This window comes from Electrophorus electricus, chromosome 24, assembly GCF_041902795.1.
Source record: "Electrophorus electricus isolate QZ-2024a chromosome 24, ASM4190279v1, whole genome shotgun sequence".
NCBI lineage: Eukaryota > Metazoa > Chordata > Actinopteri > Gymnotiformes > Gymnotidae > Electrophorus > Electrophorus electricus.
This window is the reverse complement of record NC_137520.1, coordinates 4099288-4117498: the sequence shown is the minus strand read 5'-3', so window position 1 is coordinate 4117498 and position 18211 is coordinate 4099288. Positions and strand designations below refer to the sequence as shown.

The window sequence follows — 18211 nt, the reverse complement described above, 5'->3', positions numbered from 1 at the left end:
TGTATGGTTGGGGGTGGTGTGAACCCTACCGCTCTAATTACACATACATGATATGTGGGTCTGTTTCAACAGTGTTTACTGTGAAATCAAATGCCCACTACTGGATTTTACACATGAACACTGATTAAATATTGCCTTTTGTATTCTCTTAGTGTGTTGATTGATATGAATGTGCTGTGCTGACTAAAGATACAAAAATATATATTTGATATTGTGTTTCATGTCATGCAGCCACATAAAAACTACATAGCTTTAAGCACTGCCCTGAAACTGTTATCAGTTTTATTACAAGACCACAGGTTTTAGTGGCATGGTTTTATAGCCACTAATGTGCTCATATATTTTACATATACTACAGCACCACCATGTCTTTCAGTATGTACATGTTAGCATTTTTCTGTAACTAGCTACACACAGTAGGGAACACAGGCTCAACTCATGTAGGAGGAAACACAGGCTAAACACATGTAGGAGGGACCATTGGTTAAACTGCTTCAAAAAAGTGGGGTCAACCTCAGAACGTCATGTTAGAAATAATCAGAGGCCCATCGAAATACACTCTGTCCACACTCTTCCTGAAAGCTCTCTGAACCAAATGACAAATTAAGTCATTAGAGCTCAGTGGTTAAGGTACTTAACTTCTAATTAGAAGGTTGCTGGGTCAAGCCCCACCACTGCTGAATTACCACTGTTGGGCCCCTGTGCAAGACCCTTAACCCTCAAGTTGTACTCAGTCATCATTGTAAGTTGCTTTGGATAAAAGTGTCTGGTAAATCTCAAAACATGGGGTGGAGACTCTGTAGCTCTTGCTTACCCTGGGTATGTTTCTCAGTCTGAAGGAATTTCATTTTGTATAATTTAATTTATTAACAGTCAATAAGTAAGATAAGTAAATAAGATTACATCAGTAAGATTACATCTCATCATTTTTGTCAAGGATAACACAAAGTCTTATTTTGCCCCTTGATATAAAACAACAAAGTTTATGTACACATAACAGCAAAGATAATGTAGATGTTACTTTTAAACTATAAACTGTTCATTATAATCATTACTCTGCTCTTTTATGACTTTTATGAATTTATATCTGTAGAACTTCCTGGTACAAAATGTGATATAGCTGTCACTGTCACTACATTACATATTACTCCACTTTTTCCAAGTTCTCAAACCCATGTAAGCTGATTAATTTGCTGGCACAAGTGAAATGCTTTGTGTAATCTTATTAAATTTGACCTTCTCTTAAATATATTAGTGTTACAAATCACTCATAAGAATCTATTGTCTTGACAAAGGAATAGTTGGATTATGTTATTGGGTTGGACAAGGTGGAAATCAAATAATGTATCAAAAATAACCAGAATACAAAGCTTTCTCTTCAAATTACTTATTAAATTCACCAGAACTTAAAGCTATTGCTTCACCACAATATTTCATGGTTCCTCCAAAGTATTCTTGATCCCCCTGCAAAATTGCTACTATTTATTGGAACATCATCTTAAATCTGATCATTTGAACATTTCTTATATCATGTCTTTGGTTTTTGTTTGCTATCATGTTAAATGAGTAGCATGAGAACAGCTATTAGAATGATTTTATTCAGCTAATCATTTACATTATACACAAGATTGAGAGATGTAAAAGTACAAAACAAGCTTTTTATTTCAATACAACGAAAGTCACTACATATAACGTAGCTTGCATGACATGATAATCCTCAGATTTACATACACTGTATTTTAAAGATGAAGTAATTCATTTAAATCATTCTTGCCTTTAAGGTATAACAATACATAAAACAATTCCAATTAAACCCTGCCAGACCTATACAATTACATTTAATCATTAGTACTTGTGTGGGCATTAGAAATGAGCAAAACTGACTATAAATACTCAGTATTCATTCAGGTTTTCCCAGTGGAGAGGGACTTGCCATGTAGTTGGATATCATATTAAATCTGTCCATGTTTTTGTGAGTTGTTCTGAAGCCCTCTGAGTGTTTTCTCATCAAACTTGTAGGTGAGCTTGCGTTTCACTTTGCAGATTTCGCCCGTCCGGGAGTAGTTCCTGAGAGCCCGTGCCATTTTCTGATATGTCATGGTCTTGCGGTTGCCCTTGCGTCTCCCCCACATCTCTGCCAGCTTCTCCTTGTTCTGGGAGGAGAACTGAAATGTGCCGTTAGCTGACTGAACCCACCAGATACAGCTACGCATGTCTGGAGTCTGCAGCATCTCATAGAGAAACTGAAACAAGCGCTCTTTTCTTTTGCCTGGAGAGACAGAAACAAGATTTCCCATCTGTTAATGAAATGGGTTTCCTTTCATTCTTTTTCAGTTAAATATCACACTTCTGGCAGTGACAGATTTCAGAAATGCAAAATTCAAGTATCATTCAAGTATTCTGGTATGTTACATACACATGCCAAATAATCACTCGGTAAAACTATAGACCAGGTGTACCTAATAAACTGGCAAATGCTTATATGTGTACACATGTGTGTAAAAAGGCAGGTACCAGAGAGAGGAGCCATGGGTAGGGACTCCCAAGCCAGGGGCCTTCTGCTATCCATAGAGGGAGATGGAGGAGACTCCTGGTAGCCTGAAGTGCTGGACTGAGAGTCTGTGTCACTGCAGTGATGGTTGTCATAGTGACAGTGTCCCCCCTTCAACAGTCAAAAGAGCAAATAAACCACAGATGGAACCTGGCATTATTCCTTTATCCAACAGTTCCTCTTGCAAAATCACTGTATGTGTGTACATATGTGTTTATCTGTGCATGTGTGTGTGTGTGTGTGTGTGTGTGTGTGTGTGTGTGTGTGTGTGTGTATGTGTTTACTTACCCACTCACTGGGACTGGAGAAACTGAGCCATGTCTGCTGCCGTTGAGGTTGCTGCTCACAACATCTCTCTTCTGGTCCTACTGGCCCACCATACTGCCACTCATATACATGTCGACCTGACCAGCTGTTTTCTGCAGAGAAAAAAAATGTCATTTAAATTCTCTCAAAGAAAATGAGTCAATTAAACTCTAAAGAATCTACAATATCTTCAAGAACACCAGGTTAAGGAGAGATTTGTTTTCTCTTTACTGGATCACACTTATCCTTAACTCTGGAGAGTTGCAATCAACTTGCCCTCAAGAAAAGCTCTTCCATCCAAAATAACTGTGGCTTCCAGGGAATTGGTTGCCAGCGAATCCTTTTTATTGGACACTCTGACCTCTCTGTTGCAGATCTTACTGTTCTCGCCTCCTGACCTGAGGTCAGCAGCTCCCCGTTGCTCCTGCTCTGGATACAGGCTCTTGGCTGCACTTCCCCTGTGTGTTCCTTCAGATACTCTTCAATCATATCCAGGTCCACCTCACCAGCTGATGGCTCACCAGGTCCAGCTCTGACTCCCTGGAGGTAATGGATCTGTATGAACACAGCGAAGCACACCACAGAAAACCTTTTTCAGTTTTGGTCCTATGCTCATGCTTATGGCATACTGAAGTAGACTGCTTTACTCTATGAGTGTTTAAGACACTGTACCTCTATGAGAGTCAAAGTTCCTGACCTAAAACTGGATCAGCTAAAGTCACTGTACTTCTGCTTAATTATGGATTACGTAACTGTATTACACACAAAATGCAAGCTCATACCTTTCTTATACATGTGTGGGCGTGGCTAGGGTATTACATTTGCAAATCCAACACAGCCGTGTTAACCGTGCTTATGTGTGTAAGATAAACATGGCATGAAAACAGGGTATTTTGCTTTTCGGTGTTGAAAGTAGCGGTTATTACATATGCAAAGTATACATTTGCATTGTGAATTAGGTACATATCGCAGTATCATTCAGTTAATTAATTTGCATTATAGACAAAATAGTGTGGAGACTTTAAACTACATCAACAAAACACATTGGTAATGATCTGCTTTGTAAATAATCTGCTTTGTGTGTTAGTAATCTTTGTTCAGACTATGTATAACAGTGATGTAGTGTTATTTCAGCTACATTAATGAGAAATATTGTATTTCCTCCTCTTCAGGTGTCCACCCACCATGACTTGAGGGATTAGCATGGAAGAAAGACACATTTGTTTTTGTTGTTATGAGTCTAAACTAAAAATAGCAAAAAAAAGACCAAAATTAGACTCACCGTTTCAGGTGTTGCCAGCATGCTCTGATCACACACACACAGCACCAAAAAAAAAAACCATACCACACAGAATTAGCACCAATCCTCATCAGGCAGTCTTACTATGACTGTTAGACAGCTTCTTTTGTACTTTGATGCAGAGCAGATGCTTGTAAAGTGAAAAACTGGATGTTAGTAACAGTTATTCCATTTACTGAATAAATTGTAAGAGCGTAAATAAATTACCTTGGCAAAGTTCTCAATAATAACAGTTTGTGATGTATTACAAAATAAGACAGAAGCAAGTGTAAAGTATGTCCAATGAAGACCAGAGTGAAAGAGAAGGTGAGAGAGAGGGGGGAAAGTCACCTGTAATGTGCACCTGCTGCCAGAACTGCTCCTTTTATATCATGCAACATCCATCTTTCTTTCTGGCTCTCTGTTGTTCTCTCTCTGCTTACACACACACATACGTATGCAAGCATGCACATACACGCACCCTCACACGTACATACACACACGCATGTACACACACTCACACACACACACACACACACACACACACACACACACACACACACGCATGTACACACACTCACACACACACACACACACACACACACACACACACACACTCACACACACACACACACACACACACACACACACACACCCTTCTCTGGATTCCCCTTATCTCTGTGCCAACCCCTTCATGCAAATTTCAGGCAGAGTAACGCTGTGGGCTGCTCTCAGGGACACTCTTGGCTACAGGACCCAGGTGCATCGCCTCTGTGTTGCCAATAGCAACAGCATACTCTACTAACTGTCAAAGTGATTATTTGCTACTTGTTATTAATCCACTCAGGAGGAAGGAACCTAATGATTATCTGAATGTATTTTATGAGTTGGGACGACAGGATCGTTAGCATCATCTTCAGGCTTATGAGTGTTCCTTGTGGCTGTTATTAATTAGCAAGCAGTCAAAACAACAACATGGATTCAGTGTTCTCTGTACGTCCAGAATGCCATAAGTTCATTAAGCACAAAAATAAATGTCATTAATGCAACTTTAGCACAGAGCAAAAATAAATAAATAAACAAATTAAATTAAATAAAATTAAGTAATGCATAACACTATCAAGATGGCTTCATAGTGTGGGTAAAGCTTGTGCTCAGGGTAACATAAGAGTTAATTATGATAACAATGATTTATTTATCAGGATAACACCATTCCAAATGCAAAGGAACATATGTAATCTAGCATTTTCTAACTGTAGATGCTGAGGTAAACTCCCACTTTATAGTTTTATACATTTTATTTTTTCCCACTTTCCCCTACAGAAAAAAAAGCTTCTCCACTGCAGAGAAGATGTATGTACTTCTGTTCAAACTTAAATAGCTAGTAGCAATTATTTTAAATACATGCTAGCTTTCCTATTTATTGAATTGTACTTTGAACTAGGGCCAAAATAAATAAGCATGCATTATCTTGGTAATTCTAAGTGCTTTTTCTCATAGCATATTATAAATTAATAGGCAAGGAAAATACATTTTAGCTTTATTTAAATATACAAATTTCTCTTTTAAAGTGAATTAATATATCATGCTTTAGGTATGAACAACAGCATTTTTTTCACTTAATCATATATTTACAATATGCAGTTCATGGAAGAAAATACCGGTGTAAATAACTCAAGCTGTGTTTCTGACCTCTGAGTGTGAGATGCAATCATGAAATTAATAGAATTAGAAAAAGAACCTGTTGTAGGAGTGCAGACATGAGACAGTAAAGTGTTATCAAGAGTGCAGTATTAAATGGAGTGTCATAGTGTACAGAGACTCTCTTCTCATCCTGGCTTTTCTCATCTCCACAGTTTGGCTTAATGGAATCCCCGACACATCTTGGAGGAGCAATAAAATTTTAAATGTATTAACTATAGAGAAATTAGTTTTCTATTTTGCTCAGCTTGAGCAAGCCAACAGAGGAGCCCAGCACCCCAGGAATATGTCAGCAACATATCAGTATTTTTCTGATTGAGTGTAAAGTATCGAAAATAACATTTTAGTGACTTGATCTGTGACCCTTTTTTCTATTTCTTAAGGTTATCCTTGCCCTCCAAAGTGATAAAGTGATTCATCAAATGATTTGAACCTGCACCACTCTGTGTCTGAAGGTAAATACATTTTATAGGCCAGTAAAGACTGATAGGTGAAATCCTGTTGCAATAACGCTATAATCCTGTCAGTGGATAGATGTCAAGGTCAGTCCTGCTTCACATTCTGACATGATCTTAGATTATCTCTGCCTTTTACCCATTTGTAATTAATCTTGGAAATAACAATAATAATAATAATAATAATAATAATAATAATAATAATACATGTGATTTTCTTTAACAGAAATGAAAAAGAATATGTAATTTTGAGAGGAAAAACTCACCCGTTTGAGAAGTCAACTCTTTCTCTGATTGGTTATTCCACATGAACCAATCAGAAACCTGTAGGATTTTTTTCTGCTGAGAAATCATGAGATCGTGGCGGAGCAGTGACATTGTGATTAACTACTGGTACAGAGAAGTGATTAGTAATGAAAAATCTATTAGGTCAGGCTGTTGCGGCAGCTGGGATACATGCCTAATTTGCACTGCTGAGACTGATAATGTTCGCCATCTGGAATATAGCACTATTTTATGAACCAACTCCCCTCGACCTCCATTATCAAACAGCACAGGCAGTGGGAAGGAGTGTTTGCTTTGTAAACACCTCACCATGCCTACAAAACCCCTCTGCACTTCATGTCCCGTGGGAGCCATCTGAATCTTATCTGTAAGGCCACTCAAAATGTGATGGACTTTGTGGAGGATTTCTGCTTCTGTCCATGACTATTACACATGTTCCCCTCTTTCCTCTCAGCCTCAGTTACTGGATCAGTGTGTGGTGCAGAATGAGAACATTACAGAATCATTGGCTCATAGCTTCATACCAAATCACCTACATTCAATTCCTAATTAATAATGGACAGAGAGTTAATTGATAAACCACAGCAGTAAGGCCAAGGTTGTTGGGAAATTACATTTTTGTGTGAAAACCTCTGTTGTACACTTTGTCCAATTTACTTTTTATCTAAAAAGCTTAAAGTCACTGTCAGGCTACATGTTACCAGAAAGTAATTCAGATTAGAAAACAAATACAAATAGACTTAGGTTGTGAAAGTCACTTCACAGTGCAATTTGACTTTAAATCACAAATGATTTCAAAGTAACTGTAGTCTTTTGTGATGATTCACTAAAGTGGTTTGAGTTTCTCTTTCTCATCCTTAAGACTGAATGAACACTTTTCTTTAAGGGGTCAAAGGTTTTTACTGGTGTGAGTGTAAATGATTATTACACTACTGCAGAAAATGCTCCAGCCAAGAAAGACGGCTTTCAGGAGGGCGTCTACGGCAGAAGACCTGCTAGGCTTGTTTGGAAAATCCCCAGGTGGGAGAATTTCTGGCAGTTGCTTTGTAGAGCTTTCCTGCACCTGCTGCAGGGGGATGCAACGTGGTCTTCAGAAACATCGGTCCTGATTCTTATCGGGCATGTGAATTTAATATCAAACCTGTCAGACTTGAGAGTAGCACTGGTTTTACAACGACTTGAAATAAGAAAACACCTCACTTAGGAACAATGTTCCAGACTTTCTGCATTCATTGGTTGGCAGTTTTTTAAAAACTTTGTCTGAAAAAATACTCAATTTCTTTTTAAATACCCAGTGAAACATCAGAAGGAGATGGCCCATAAGTGTCTTTATTAGCATCTGAGGAGAAAGATGATGTCATAGCACAGCTATCACAAACACAATCACCTGCCCAAGAGCTGATTTACGTCTCCTCAAACCAATCCTTACATCTCACTGCCAGATGCACGTTATTTACAGAAAGATTTTGTTGGAAAACATCATGTGTTTATAATACATCCACCCACATGCTGAGAGAGTAAGGGAGTGTGTTTGTGTCCAGAAATGCTGATTTGGACTCAGTTAATGATAGATCATAACTAGGTTGGAAGTGTTCGCAGTGTTAGCTTAATTGGAAAATGAATAAACAGAGATGTAATTTGTTACTTGCATGACACATGCTATGGCAAAATGCTGTATATATAATATATAATCATTGGCCTGGCAAGTTTATTTATATAGCACACTTCTTACGCAGGGCAATTCAAGTTGTTTTACAAATAATAGAAAATTGAAATAAAATATTTTTTAAATATACAAGTTGTATTGAAATAAATCAAAGTAAAATATAACCTAAAATTAAATTAAAATGTGACTGTATCATTGGTCCTGTTTTTAAATATTTAAGTTTTCATTTTGCATATAGCTTGCATCAGCATACACAATACATTCCCAGTATTTTTGCAGTAGGTTGGTACACAGCAGTTAGAGTTAGGGGTATACTGTGGCTAGAAACTGTGGTATGCAAATTTCTTTTATAATTCTAATACACAAACAATAAACCATTCTGCTCAAGCTGAATGTAGCATGTACATGTCTGCATTCCTATTGGTGTGTGTGTGTGTGTGTGTGTGTGTGTGTGTGTGTGTGTGTGCGCGTGTGTGTGTGTGTGTGTGTGTGTGTGTGTGTGTGTGTGTGTGTGTGTGCGCGTGTGTGTGTGTGTGTGTGTGTGTGTGTGCGCGTGTGTGTGTGTGTGTGTGTGTGTGTGTGTGTGTGTGTGTGTGAGTATGTCTGTGCACACACATCCCTGGCTAGGCCTTGACATGGTCACTGAATCATTAGTAGTCCAGGTGTGAGCCTTTACAGTTTATAAGGAATCCCCAACTGAATTTACAGAAGGTCGTGCATAAACAAATCAGGGAAACACTGAAAAGTGACTTAGGGATTCCCCTAGAGCATCACAAACACACTCACCTGTCCCAGAGCTGCTTTACATCTCCATGAACCATTCCTTACATCTAACTGTTGGATGCTATTTACTGAAAGATTGCGCTGGAAAACATTGTGTTTTTAATACGTCCGCCCAAATGCTAAGAGATTAAGGCAGTGTGCTTGTGTCCAGCAGTGCTGATTTGGACTCAGTTAATGATAAATCATAACTAGGTTGGAAGCATTAGCAATTAGGAAAATGAATAAACAGGAACTTTCTGTTATATATGTTATTTGCATGATATATTAGCGCAAAAATGCTTTATGCATGTGTTATACTTTTAATTCATTTTACTGGCTTCTTCCTAGTGGTTGTTGTAGTGTGCTGTATTACCCTGAAGTATCGCGATTAGCTGAGCTGCTGCTGCTCCTTCAAAACTGTAATACTTTCTGAGAAGCGAAATCCTCAGAGTACCTGAGCACCACAACCTGGAGTAGAATAACCTACCATAATCTGCAGGAGTCTTCCAGACTGGCATGCACTTGCCACAAATGAAGCATCTAATAACTTTCTAGAAGCTTACCCTAATGCTTGACTTTACTGCAGAAGTGCGCAACATGTCAAGGGAATTGTGCATGGTTTGAAATGGCATACATTCCATATGCATTTTGGTATTTTTTGTGTACTGCAAAAACAAAAGATCCCAACACTACCACAGTTATTAACCCATACACGGCAGAGAAAGCACACATCCACCTCCTACATTATTACATTACTGGGAGTCATACTGCATGGCTACGATTAGCTGTTTGGTATCATGCCTGGACGACGGCCCTCACAGGGATACAGTCGTGTCTGGCCCTGGAGGGGATGGTGCTCCGATGCTTGTGGATCTGCCGCCAAAGCAGTATGAAGACCTCACAGCATTGGGCATGGCGCTCCAGAAATGGACAAGTGATTGAACTTTTATCAGCTAGATGGTTGCTTTTCAAGAGGTGGAGCATTAGGAAGAGTGATGCTGGTGGGAGAAATGAGCATTATGGCTCAGCAGGTATATCGAGGGTTGAAGAAGGCTGCACAGGAACAGCTGGTACTAGACCCCTAACTGCGCTTCTCCCAGAGCATCTGAGGCAGAGAGAGCGGAAACCTTCTTCAGTGGCAAGACACCTGGGCAAACAGCAGTGCACACAGCAGAGGACATGACGTGTTGAGCAGACCCCGAGCAAGTTGCGCTGGAGTGAGTGGTAAGCTGGTTGTGCAGGAGGAGGGGATACCAAACAGTGCTCTAAACCTAAGCTAGCAGGAAAATGGAAGTGGGACCTCTTTACTGTGGACAATTCAGGCTGCACTTAAATCATTCTGTCTGGTCTTGGAATTTTGGAAGCCAGTTCTGTCTGTCAGTATTTGGCACTTTGAGCAAATCCCCTTTCGATAAGAGAGTGGTTCTGCATCTCTCTCTGTGGTTCCTCTCATATGAACTAGGGGGTGTCCAGCTCATATACCTTGCATATTTTCCTGTGTATAATCCCTCACACTTGGTTATGTCTCCCCGCAGATGTGTTCCCTGCGTTTATCTTGCATCCTGTTACTAGGTACTGGAGTGCAGGATCCTTTGAATACTTTGCATCCTTTGTTTTGTCTTCTGTGATATACCCCACTTTGTTCGACCTAGTGCTTAGTGATTGAGCTTGTGCTACCATGTTTAGTGCATCTGTGCTGTCCTTCGGTCCTGCCTTTTCCAGCCATTGGTAAGATTGTCTTATGTCACCTCTGCTATCTGTCAGTGGTACATTCCATGAGGGAGAGGTTTATCCTCCTGCCATGGCACCACTTGTGCTTCCATGGTGACCATGTCCCAGCATCTAACCAAGTAACCCCCTCATCAGCTCATCCTTGAGGAGCATTGCTTGAATGTATTCATGCATTTTCATGTCTCACCCTGTACAGTGAATCTGATACTTTGGAATCCCTTTCCTCCCTTGTTCTAGCTGGTGTACAGTCTTTGAATGTGGGATCTTGGGTGGAGTACCCCACACATTGTGAGGAGTTGTCTGGTCTTGACGTCAGCAGGTTTCAGCTCTTCTCTTTGCCAGCTTATTGTGCCTGCTGGGTATCTGATGACTGGCAGGGCATACGTATGTATCGCTTTGATCTTATTGTTCCCATTCATCTGAATCATGAGGACCTGCCTTACCCTATGGTGGTACTTGGATGTTGCTGACATAAGTGTTTCTGCTTCATGGTTCCCGTGTGATTGGAGAATTGCCATTTATTTGTAGCTGCCCTCCAGGTCTGTTATATGGTCTTGTGGAAGTTTTCTCTCTACAATGATCACTTTCCTTTTTTTTTTTACTATCTGTCCACCATATTTTAACCCGAATGACATTCCTGCATCATTCCAAATGACTATTTTCCTGCTGTAGATCCTGGTCGGGTTGCTCGGTGATTCAATGTCCCTTTCTGTCCTGACATTACAGCTTGATGTCATCCATGTACAATAGGCCTGTACTTCTGCTGCTGAATCGGTATGTGTACTCACTCTTATTGAAAATCTGACTCAAGCTTCATGCCTAAGGAGTCAGGCCTACACAGAACAACATTGGGGACAATTAATCTCCTTGATATATGTCACACTTAATAGTTACCTGGTCAACTGTCTTCAAGTTGAATTCTAGTGTTGTCCTGGAGTGTTCCAATGATCTGGATTAAAGGCTGTTATGATATTACTGACTTTAAACAAATGAATGGTAATGAGTCCTATGCTTTCTTGTAGTCAATCCAGGCCATGCTTAGATTGGTATGTCTGGTCTTGAAATCCTGGAGGACAGCCTCTCTGTCAGTAGGCGGTGCTTTGAGCCTCTGGTGTTGTTACCAATCCTCTTCTGAGCAGTGCTCATGTACCTAAACACATGCTTATTCAACCTGGTGACTAGTATTCCTCAGAGGAGCTTTCATATTGTGGACAGGCAGGTTATTGGTCTGTAGTTATTGGGGTCCTTCACGGCTAGTACTGTCCTGCTGGAATCAATCAATCAATCAATCTATCTATCTATCTATCTATCTATCTATCTATCTATCTATCTATATATATATATATATATATATATATATATATATATATATATATATATACACACACACTATTTCCTCTTTTTCCTTTTTATAAATACTCCCCTATTTTATCCTGTTGGATTCAACTTATAAATGTGTCCAATGTCAATAAAATTCCTTAAACAAACAAGCCTTCATTTTATATCTGCCCCAGCATATAAAATAGTTGAATGTGTAAATCACCTGTTTTCCCAAGTGAAGCAGATAAGATACAGGAGCAGGCCTTCAAACTTCTCTCTCACACACTCACACATGCACACACACACACACACACACACACACACACACACACACACACACACACACACACACACAAGACATAGGAATCAAAAAGCAACAGAACAGGTGGGAAGCCTGCATGTATCTCGCTGAAAACACAGACACATACATGTACCACATATGTTCATGAATGGCATCTTGAAGTCTGATCCCTACAATAATGAGCAGCTGTATATTGTCTCCGCAAGCTGTATATAACCTCCCCAAGCTGTATATATGTATCCTCAAGTCAAGATCTAATGCTCTCACTAGACAACTCATGGATCACTTCAGCTGACAAGGCATGAAGGTATGCAACACTAGGGTAATACTGAATATCCAATTATCATTTCCTTGACTTGGTCATGCAGGTTTCTCTCCACAAAAGCCACACTGGTGCTTGTTCAGTCCCTTGTCATCTTGAGACTGGTCTACTGGCAGAACTTCCACCGTGTCCCCTCAGACCACTATAATTCATTCATAATGCAGCTGCACGGCTAGTTTTCAACCTCCTGAAGTCCTTGCTGTCTGTTCCATCTCCCACATACCTAAAAGCATTAATCAATCTCTGTTCTGCACTGCCTTCGAGACTCTAGTATGGTTTTATTTGGATCACCATCCCTCAAGACACAAATAAACATGCATCAAGACTCTTCTCTGTCCTGGTACCAAAGTGGTGGAATAAACTTCCCCTGGTTCTCTGTACAGCTCAGACACTGGATGTCTTCAAATGAAGATTCACCTCTTCACTGAGACACTAATGACAGTATAGTATTCTTAATGCTGACCTCTCTATTGTCACATGAGGAGGTGTATTTGATAGAAACTACAAAGCACTGCCAAATGCTGTAAATGTAAAATGTAAATGTACTGCATACACAATCACACACACACACACATGCAAACAATCACAAACACACACACACACACACACACACACACACACACATACACACACACATGCCTGCACTTTTGTCATCCTTATGATTAACACACTTTTCTGCAGCTGCTGCTTTCATAACACACAACAGCCAATTCTTTCTTCTTCATAGAGCAGACAAAATAAGACCTTTAGTAGAATCAACCTAAGTCTGGCTGCCTACCTCAAACTTTATTGGATGTTCTTGGCACATTTGTCAACACTAAAGCTGCCCTCTCTGACACATCTGTTACACATTAATTCCCAGTTGCATGTTGTTTGATGACTGTTAAAGTTGTTTGGTATTTGTTAAAGTCCAAGAACCCTACAATAAATGTTTAGAGTTGAATTGATGCAAAGCACATTATGTAACAGAATGCCATAAGGTCAGTGTTACAGTGTAGATGAACAAATACACACATCACATTTTGCAGATGTAGGATATCTGGATGGTAATGTTCAAACGTTCCAGACTGGTAAGGTGGTCAGACCTGGAATCTGCAGAAGACTGGCTCCTCAGAATGCCCTCTACAGGGCACATGCAGTGCTATAGCCTGTGCTTTCTAACAGCAACATGCATTAGTTTGCAAAATCTGTGGCAAATTGTGGAAGAGCTTCCTGGGGCAGATAATTCCAGCTGCATTATTGATTCCATTGGTCATTAAACTAGGACAACAGAGGTTCTCGCTCCATTCTGAACATTCTGAACACTGTAGTCATATCATGTTACTGCAGAGAGGCAACACCTGGAGCATAGTCATCAGTGACAATATGTTAAAATAGCTTGGCCACAAGATGGTGCCATCAGCTTAAACACACAATAGCCACACATGGTCTAGCAGACATCTATACTATATGTATGTTCCTATTAGTATGTTCATATTGCAATACTAGTGTGTGCATACTAGTTCAATAAATGTGTACTAGTTCAGTGAGGAGGTGAGGATTAGTACCCTGTGAATTACTTCGAGAGATTCCAGAGATTAAATATGGAACCTTTTTAGTCACAGAATTTAGCAATTTATGTGTAATAGGTTTTCACGATTAGAAATGATGCCCAGAACCTGCTGACAGGATGGTGTCCACTATCTGCACAGTCCTACTGTTGTACTGTTGACAGGCTGGTGTCCATTATCTGCACTGTCCTACTGTTGTACTGTAGACAGGCTGGTGTCCACTATCTGCACAGTCCTACTGTTGTACTGTAGACAGGCTGGTGTCCACTATCTGCACAGTCCTACTGATGTGCTGCAGACAGGCTGGTGTCCACTATCTGTACAGTCCTACTGTTGTGCTGTAGACAGGCTGGTGTCCACTATCTGTACAGTCCTACAGTTGTACTTTAGACAGGCTGGTGTCCACTATCTGCACAGTCCTACTGTTGTACTGCTGACAGGCTGGTGTCCACTATCTGTACAGTCCTACTGTTGTACTGCTGACAGGCTGGTGTCCACTATCTGCACAGTCCTACTGTTGTACTGTTGACAGGCTGGTGTCTACTATCTGCACACTCCTACTGTTGTACTGTTGACAGGCTGGTGTCCACTATCTGCACAGTCCTACTGTTGTACTGCTGACAGGCTGGTGTTCACTATCTGTACAGTCCTACTGTTGTACTGCTGACAGGCTGGTGTCCACTATCTGTACAGTCCTACTGTTGTACTGCTGACAGGCTGGTGTCCACTATCTGCACAGTCCTACTGTTGTACTGCTGACAGGCTGGTGTCCACTATCTGCACAGTCCTACTGTTGTACTGCTGACAGGCTGGTGTCTACTATCTGCACAGTCCTACTGTTGTGCTGTAGACAGGCTGGTGTCCACTATCTGCACAGTCCTACTGTTGTACTGCTGACAGGCTGGTGTCCACTATTTGCACAGTCCTACTGTTGTACTGCTGACAGGCTGGTGTCCACTATCTGCACAGTCCTACTGTTGTACTGTTGACAGGCTGGTGTCCACTATCTGCACAGTCCTACTGTTGTACTGTTGACAGGCTGGTGTCTACTATCTGCACAGTCCTACTGTTGTACTGCTGACAGGCTGGTGTCCACTATCTGCACGTTCCTACTGTTGTACTGTTGACAGGCTGGTGTCCACTATCTGCACATTCCTACTGTTGTACTGTAGACAGGCTGGTGTCTACTATCTGCACAGTCCTACTGTTGTACTGCTGACAGGCTGGTGTCCACTATCTGCACATTCCTACTGTTGTGCTGTAGACAGGGTGGTGTCCACTATCTGCACATTCCTACTGTTGTGCTGTAGACAGGCTGGTGTCCACTATCTGCACATTCCTACTGTTGTACTGTAGACAGGCTGGTGTCTACTATCTGCACAGTCCTACTGTTGTACTGCTGACAGGCTGGTGTCCACTATCTGCACAGTCCTACTGTTGTACTGCTGACAGGCTGGTGTCCACTATCTGCACAGTCCTACTGTTGTACTGCTGACAGGCTGGTGTCCACTATCTGCACAGTCCTACTGTTGTACTGCTGACAGGCTGGTGTCTACTATCTGCACAGTCCTACTGTTGTACTGCTGACAGGCTGGTGTCCACTATCTGCACAGTCCTACTGTTGTACTGCTGACAGGCTGGTGTCCACTATCTGCACAGTCCTACTGTTCCTTTTGGTATCTCCGGGAGGTGCTATAGGACATTAAATTTGCAATCAGAGCAAAACATTGATTCCCATGGGAATTAAAAAAATAGTGCTCCCAGGCATTTGTGAATAAGCAGCGCTAAAATGTCACTGAACCATCCTACGTGTGCAGGGCTGCAGTGTGGCCTGACCCAGGTCGAGCAGCCTTCTCCACCCCAGGATGTGATCGACAGTTGTGTGCATTTTCTCCACAGACACCCACATCGCTCAAGCAAACTCACAGGAACCTAAGAATTACTCTGTGATGCTCACATCCAGTACAGGCTCGCCATGGACTAGAGTAAACGTGTTGCACGTGCACTGTAGGACGGAGATGAAGTGACTCCCTCTGCACCAGCTCTCTGTAGCTGTTCGATGGACAGAAACACTGGAAGTCCAACACCAGTCTGCTGCTGTAATGTGGCCCTAACCAAGTCTCTTTACATCACCTTCAGCTGTTTGTTTTTGCTTCCCCTTCCCAACCTAGATTTGGCTCACCCTCCTGGTTTTTGAAGCCCAAGAGTATGTAAATGAAAATGTGTAAGTAAATATTTATTTGGGTTGAATGACGGGGCACTGAAGCAGGGCACATATTGCCTCACTTTTACATGTTAACATGCAAGAGACACTATAATGTGGGTAAAGATATGTCTGGGAACAATATGGAGAACATGGGTTATATGCTCTGGGTGGACTTATGTAAACAACTTAGCATCTAATTTTAAAGTAAAATAAAAGCCTGTCTGCATGTCTTCAGTATGAAAAATAAGCATAGCCTAAGATAAATTCATCTGTTAATTTTGTTCCTGTGCTGAAAGGTTTGGGTTAACTTTTGTACTTCTGTTTTATAGGCTATGGGAGCAAACCTGCAAACCTGTAGTCCTCTCTCTCTCTCTCTCTCTGTCTCTCTCTCTCTCTCTCTCTCTCTCTCTTTCTCTCTCTCTCTCTCTCTCTCTCACACACACACACACACACACACACGCACACACACACACTCCCCTCTATTGTCTTAACTATTTGACTATTGATAAATGGAGATGGTAAAATAATATAGTGCAGTGAACATGTCACTTATGATCAGACTTCAGATCACAAATATCCAAAAGTACAATGATGCGATCTTGTCGATGCCACTGCGGAATGTTATTATTATTATTATTATTATTAAAACTGCAGGAGTTTTTGTGTCATTTCCTCCTCTGGGCAACTATCTCTCCCCTTTTTGGAATTCAAATATAGAAAATAAGACCAAATTGTTGGATTATATGCCAGGCCTTTTTCTCATCTAGTGATTAAAGGAATCAAGCATTTATATAATCTTTATTGCTCATCTTTATTGAAAAGTGGCAAGAGACTGAAAATAGCATGAAAAGAAGAGTGTTTTTCATCTGGCCTGCTCCTGGCCTGCAGGCTCTGGCATGCACACGCTCCAGTCGGCCTGTTTCCATGGATGAATCGACTGTATTTTATACTGTCAGTCAGCTTCACATTTGGAGGCAAGAAAAGTTCAGCGACTAATGTATCATTATGTGTCCCAGAGTGTTTGAGTGAGTGTCAAAGTATTTCAACATTGAGAGTGCCTAGAACAGGCTCACTGTCATTTTTTAATGTCAATGAACATTAGCAAAGATGACAGAGCAGAGGGAGATGGATTGGTTTACAAATATGAAATTTCTGAATTCCACTTTAGATCAGAATGTTCTGCATTTGAAACTGAATTAAAATGTCATTTTAAAGAGATTTTTTATGGGTGTGTTAATAAAAGGGTATCTTTTTGTCTTGCTGTGTGAATGGATGTGTGATTTGTCAGTGAGGTGTGTACTGATGGGTGGACCCAATTCTGGCTTTTTATGCTGTGATAAGTGAACAAAGCATGTACTAATTGCTGGACAGGACTGCTTTACATGTAATTATTAGAACTCCTGTGGACTTCCTGATCTTTTAGAGTGAATAGTCTGAATACATACAGGTGAGGTGGAGGTAGCTGTTTTTCTTTTATGCCTTAAGAGATTACCGATGCTTGGAGAGAGCTGGAGTGTTTCGGTGTGTGTGTGTGCGTGTGTGTGGGTGACGGTGTAGCAGGAGAGAGTGAGGCCTTTGATCCTGAGAGACAGGGCTTGGAGGAAACCTCCCTGTCGTGTCTGTTCCTCCACTCCAGCAGGTAACCCAACCCTGTACCCTGGTTTTGGACCCTGCTTTCCACAGCAGGTGGCTGAAGGTGGAGACTGTTTGCAGAGCTGCGTTTCATGACAGCAGCTCCAACTTTCCACCTTTTTTTCTTTACCACATGTGCATTAT

At 40.9% G+C, this 18211-nt stretch overlaps 1 protein-coding gene and 1 long non-coding RNA gene across 2 annotated transcripts; one reads left to right on the top strand and one right to left on the bottom strand.

The window, feature by feature from the left end:
* Positions 1–1668: 1668 nt before the first annotated feature.
* Positions 1669–4600, bottom strand: LOC145653546 (uncharacterized). The gene is made up of 6 exons (XM_081707161.1): positions 4365–4600; positions 4140–4163; positions 3256–3412; positions 2840–2970; positions 2515–2662; positions 1669–2269 (listed from the first exon to the last, which is right to left on the bottom strand). The coding sequence occupies exons 2-6, from the start codon at positions 4158–4160 to the stop codon at positions 1953–1955; spliced, it is 774 nt and encodes a 257-aa protein (XP_081563287.1). The 5' UTR covers positions 4161–4163; positions 4365–4600; the 3' UTR covers positions 1669–1952.
* On the top strand, positions 3346–6561 carry LOC113588810 (uncharacterized). Its single transcript, XR_003411885.2, has 3 exons — positions 3346–3403; positions 6221–6292; positions 6519–6561. It is a non-coding gene; the product is annotated as an uncharacterized LOC113588810 (long non-coding RNA).
* The last annotated feature ends 11650 nt before the right edge of the window (positions 6562–18211 follow it).

What these genes read in the sequence shown, in the direction of transcription:
- LOC145653546 (XM_081707161.1), bottom strand. Translation starts at nt 4,160, where the DNA reads ATGCTGGCAACACCTGAAACG. An exon ending in CGGGGAGCTGCTGACCTCAG is followed by an intron (nt 2,971 to 3,255) that starts GTCAGGAGGCGA and finishes TTTTCTCTGCAG; the next exon opens with AAAACAGCTGGTCAGGTCGA. An exon ending in ACCCATGGCTCCTCTCTCTG is followed by an intron (nt 2,270 to 2,514) that starts GTACCTGCCTTT and finishes CTGTCTCTCCAG; the next exon opens with GCAAAAGAAAAGAGCGCTTG.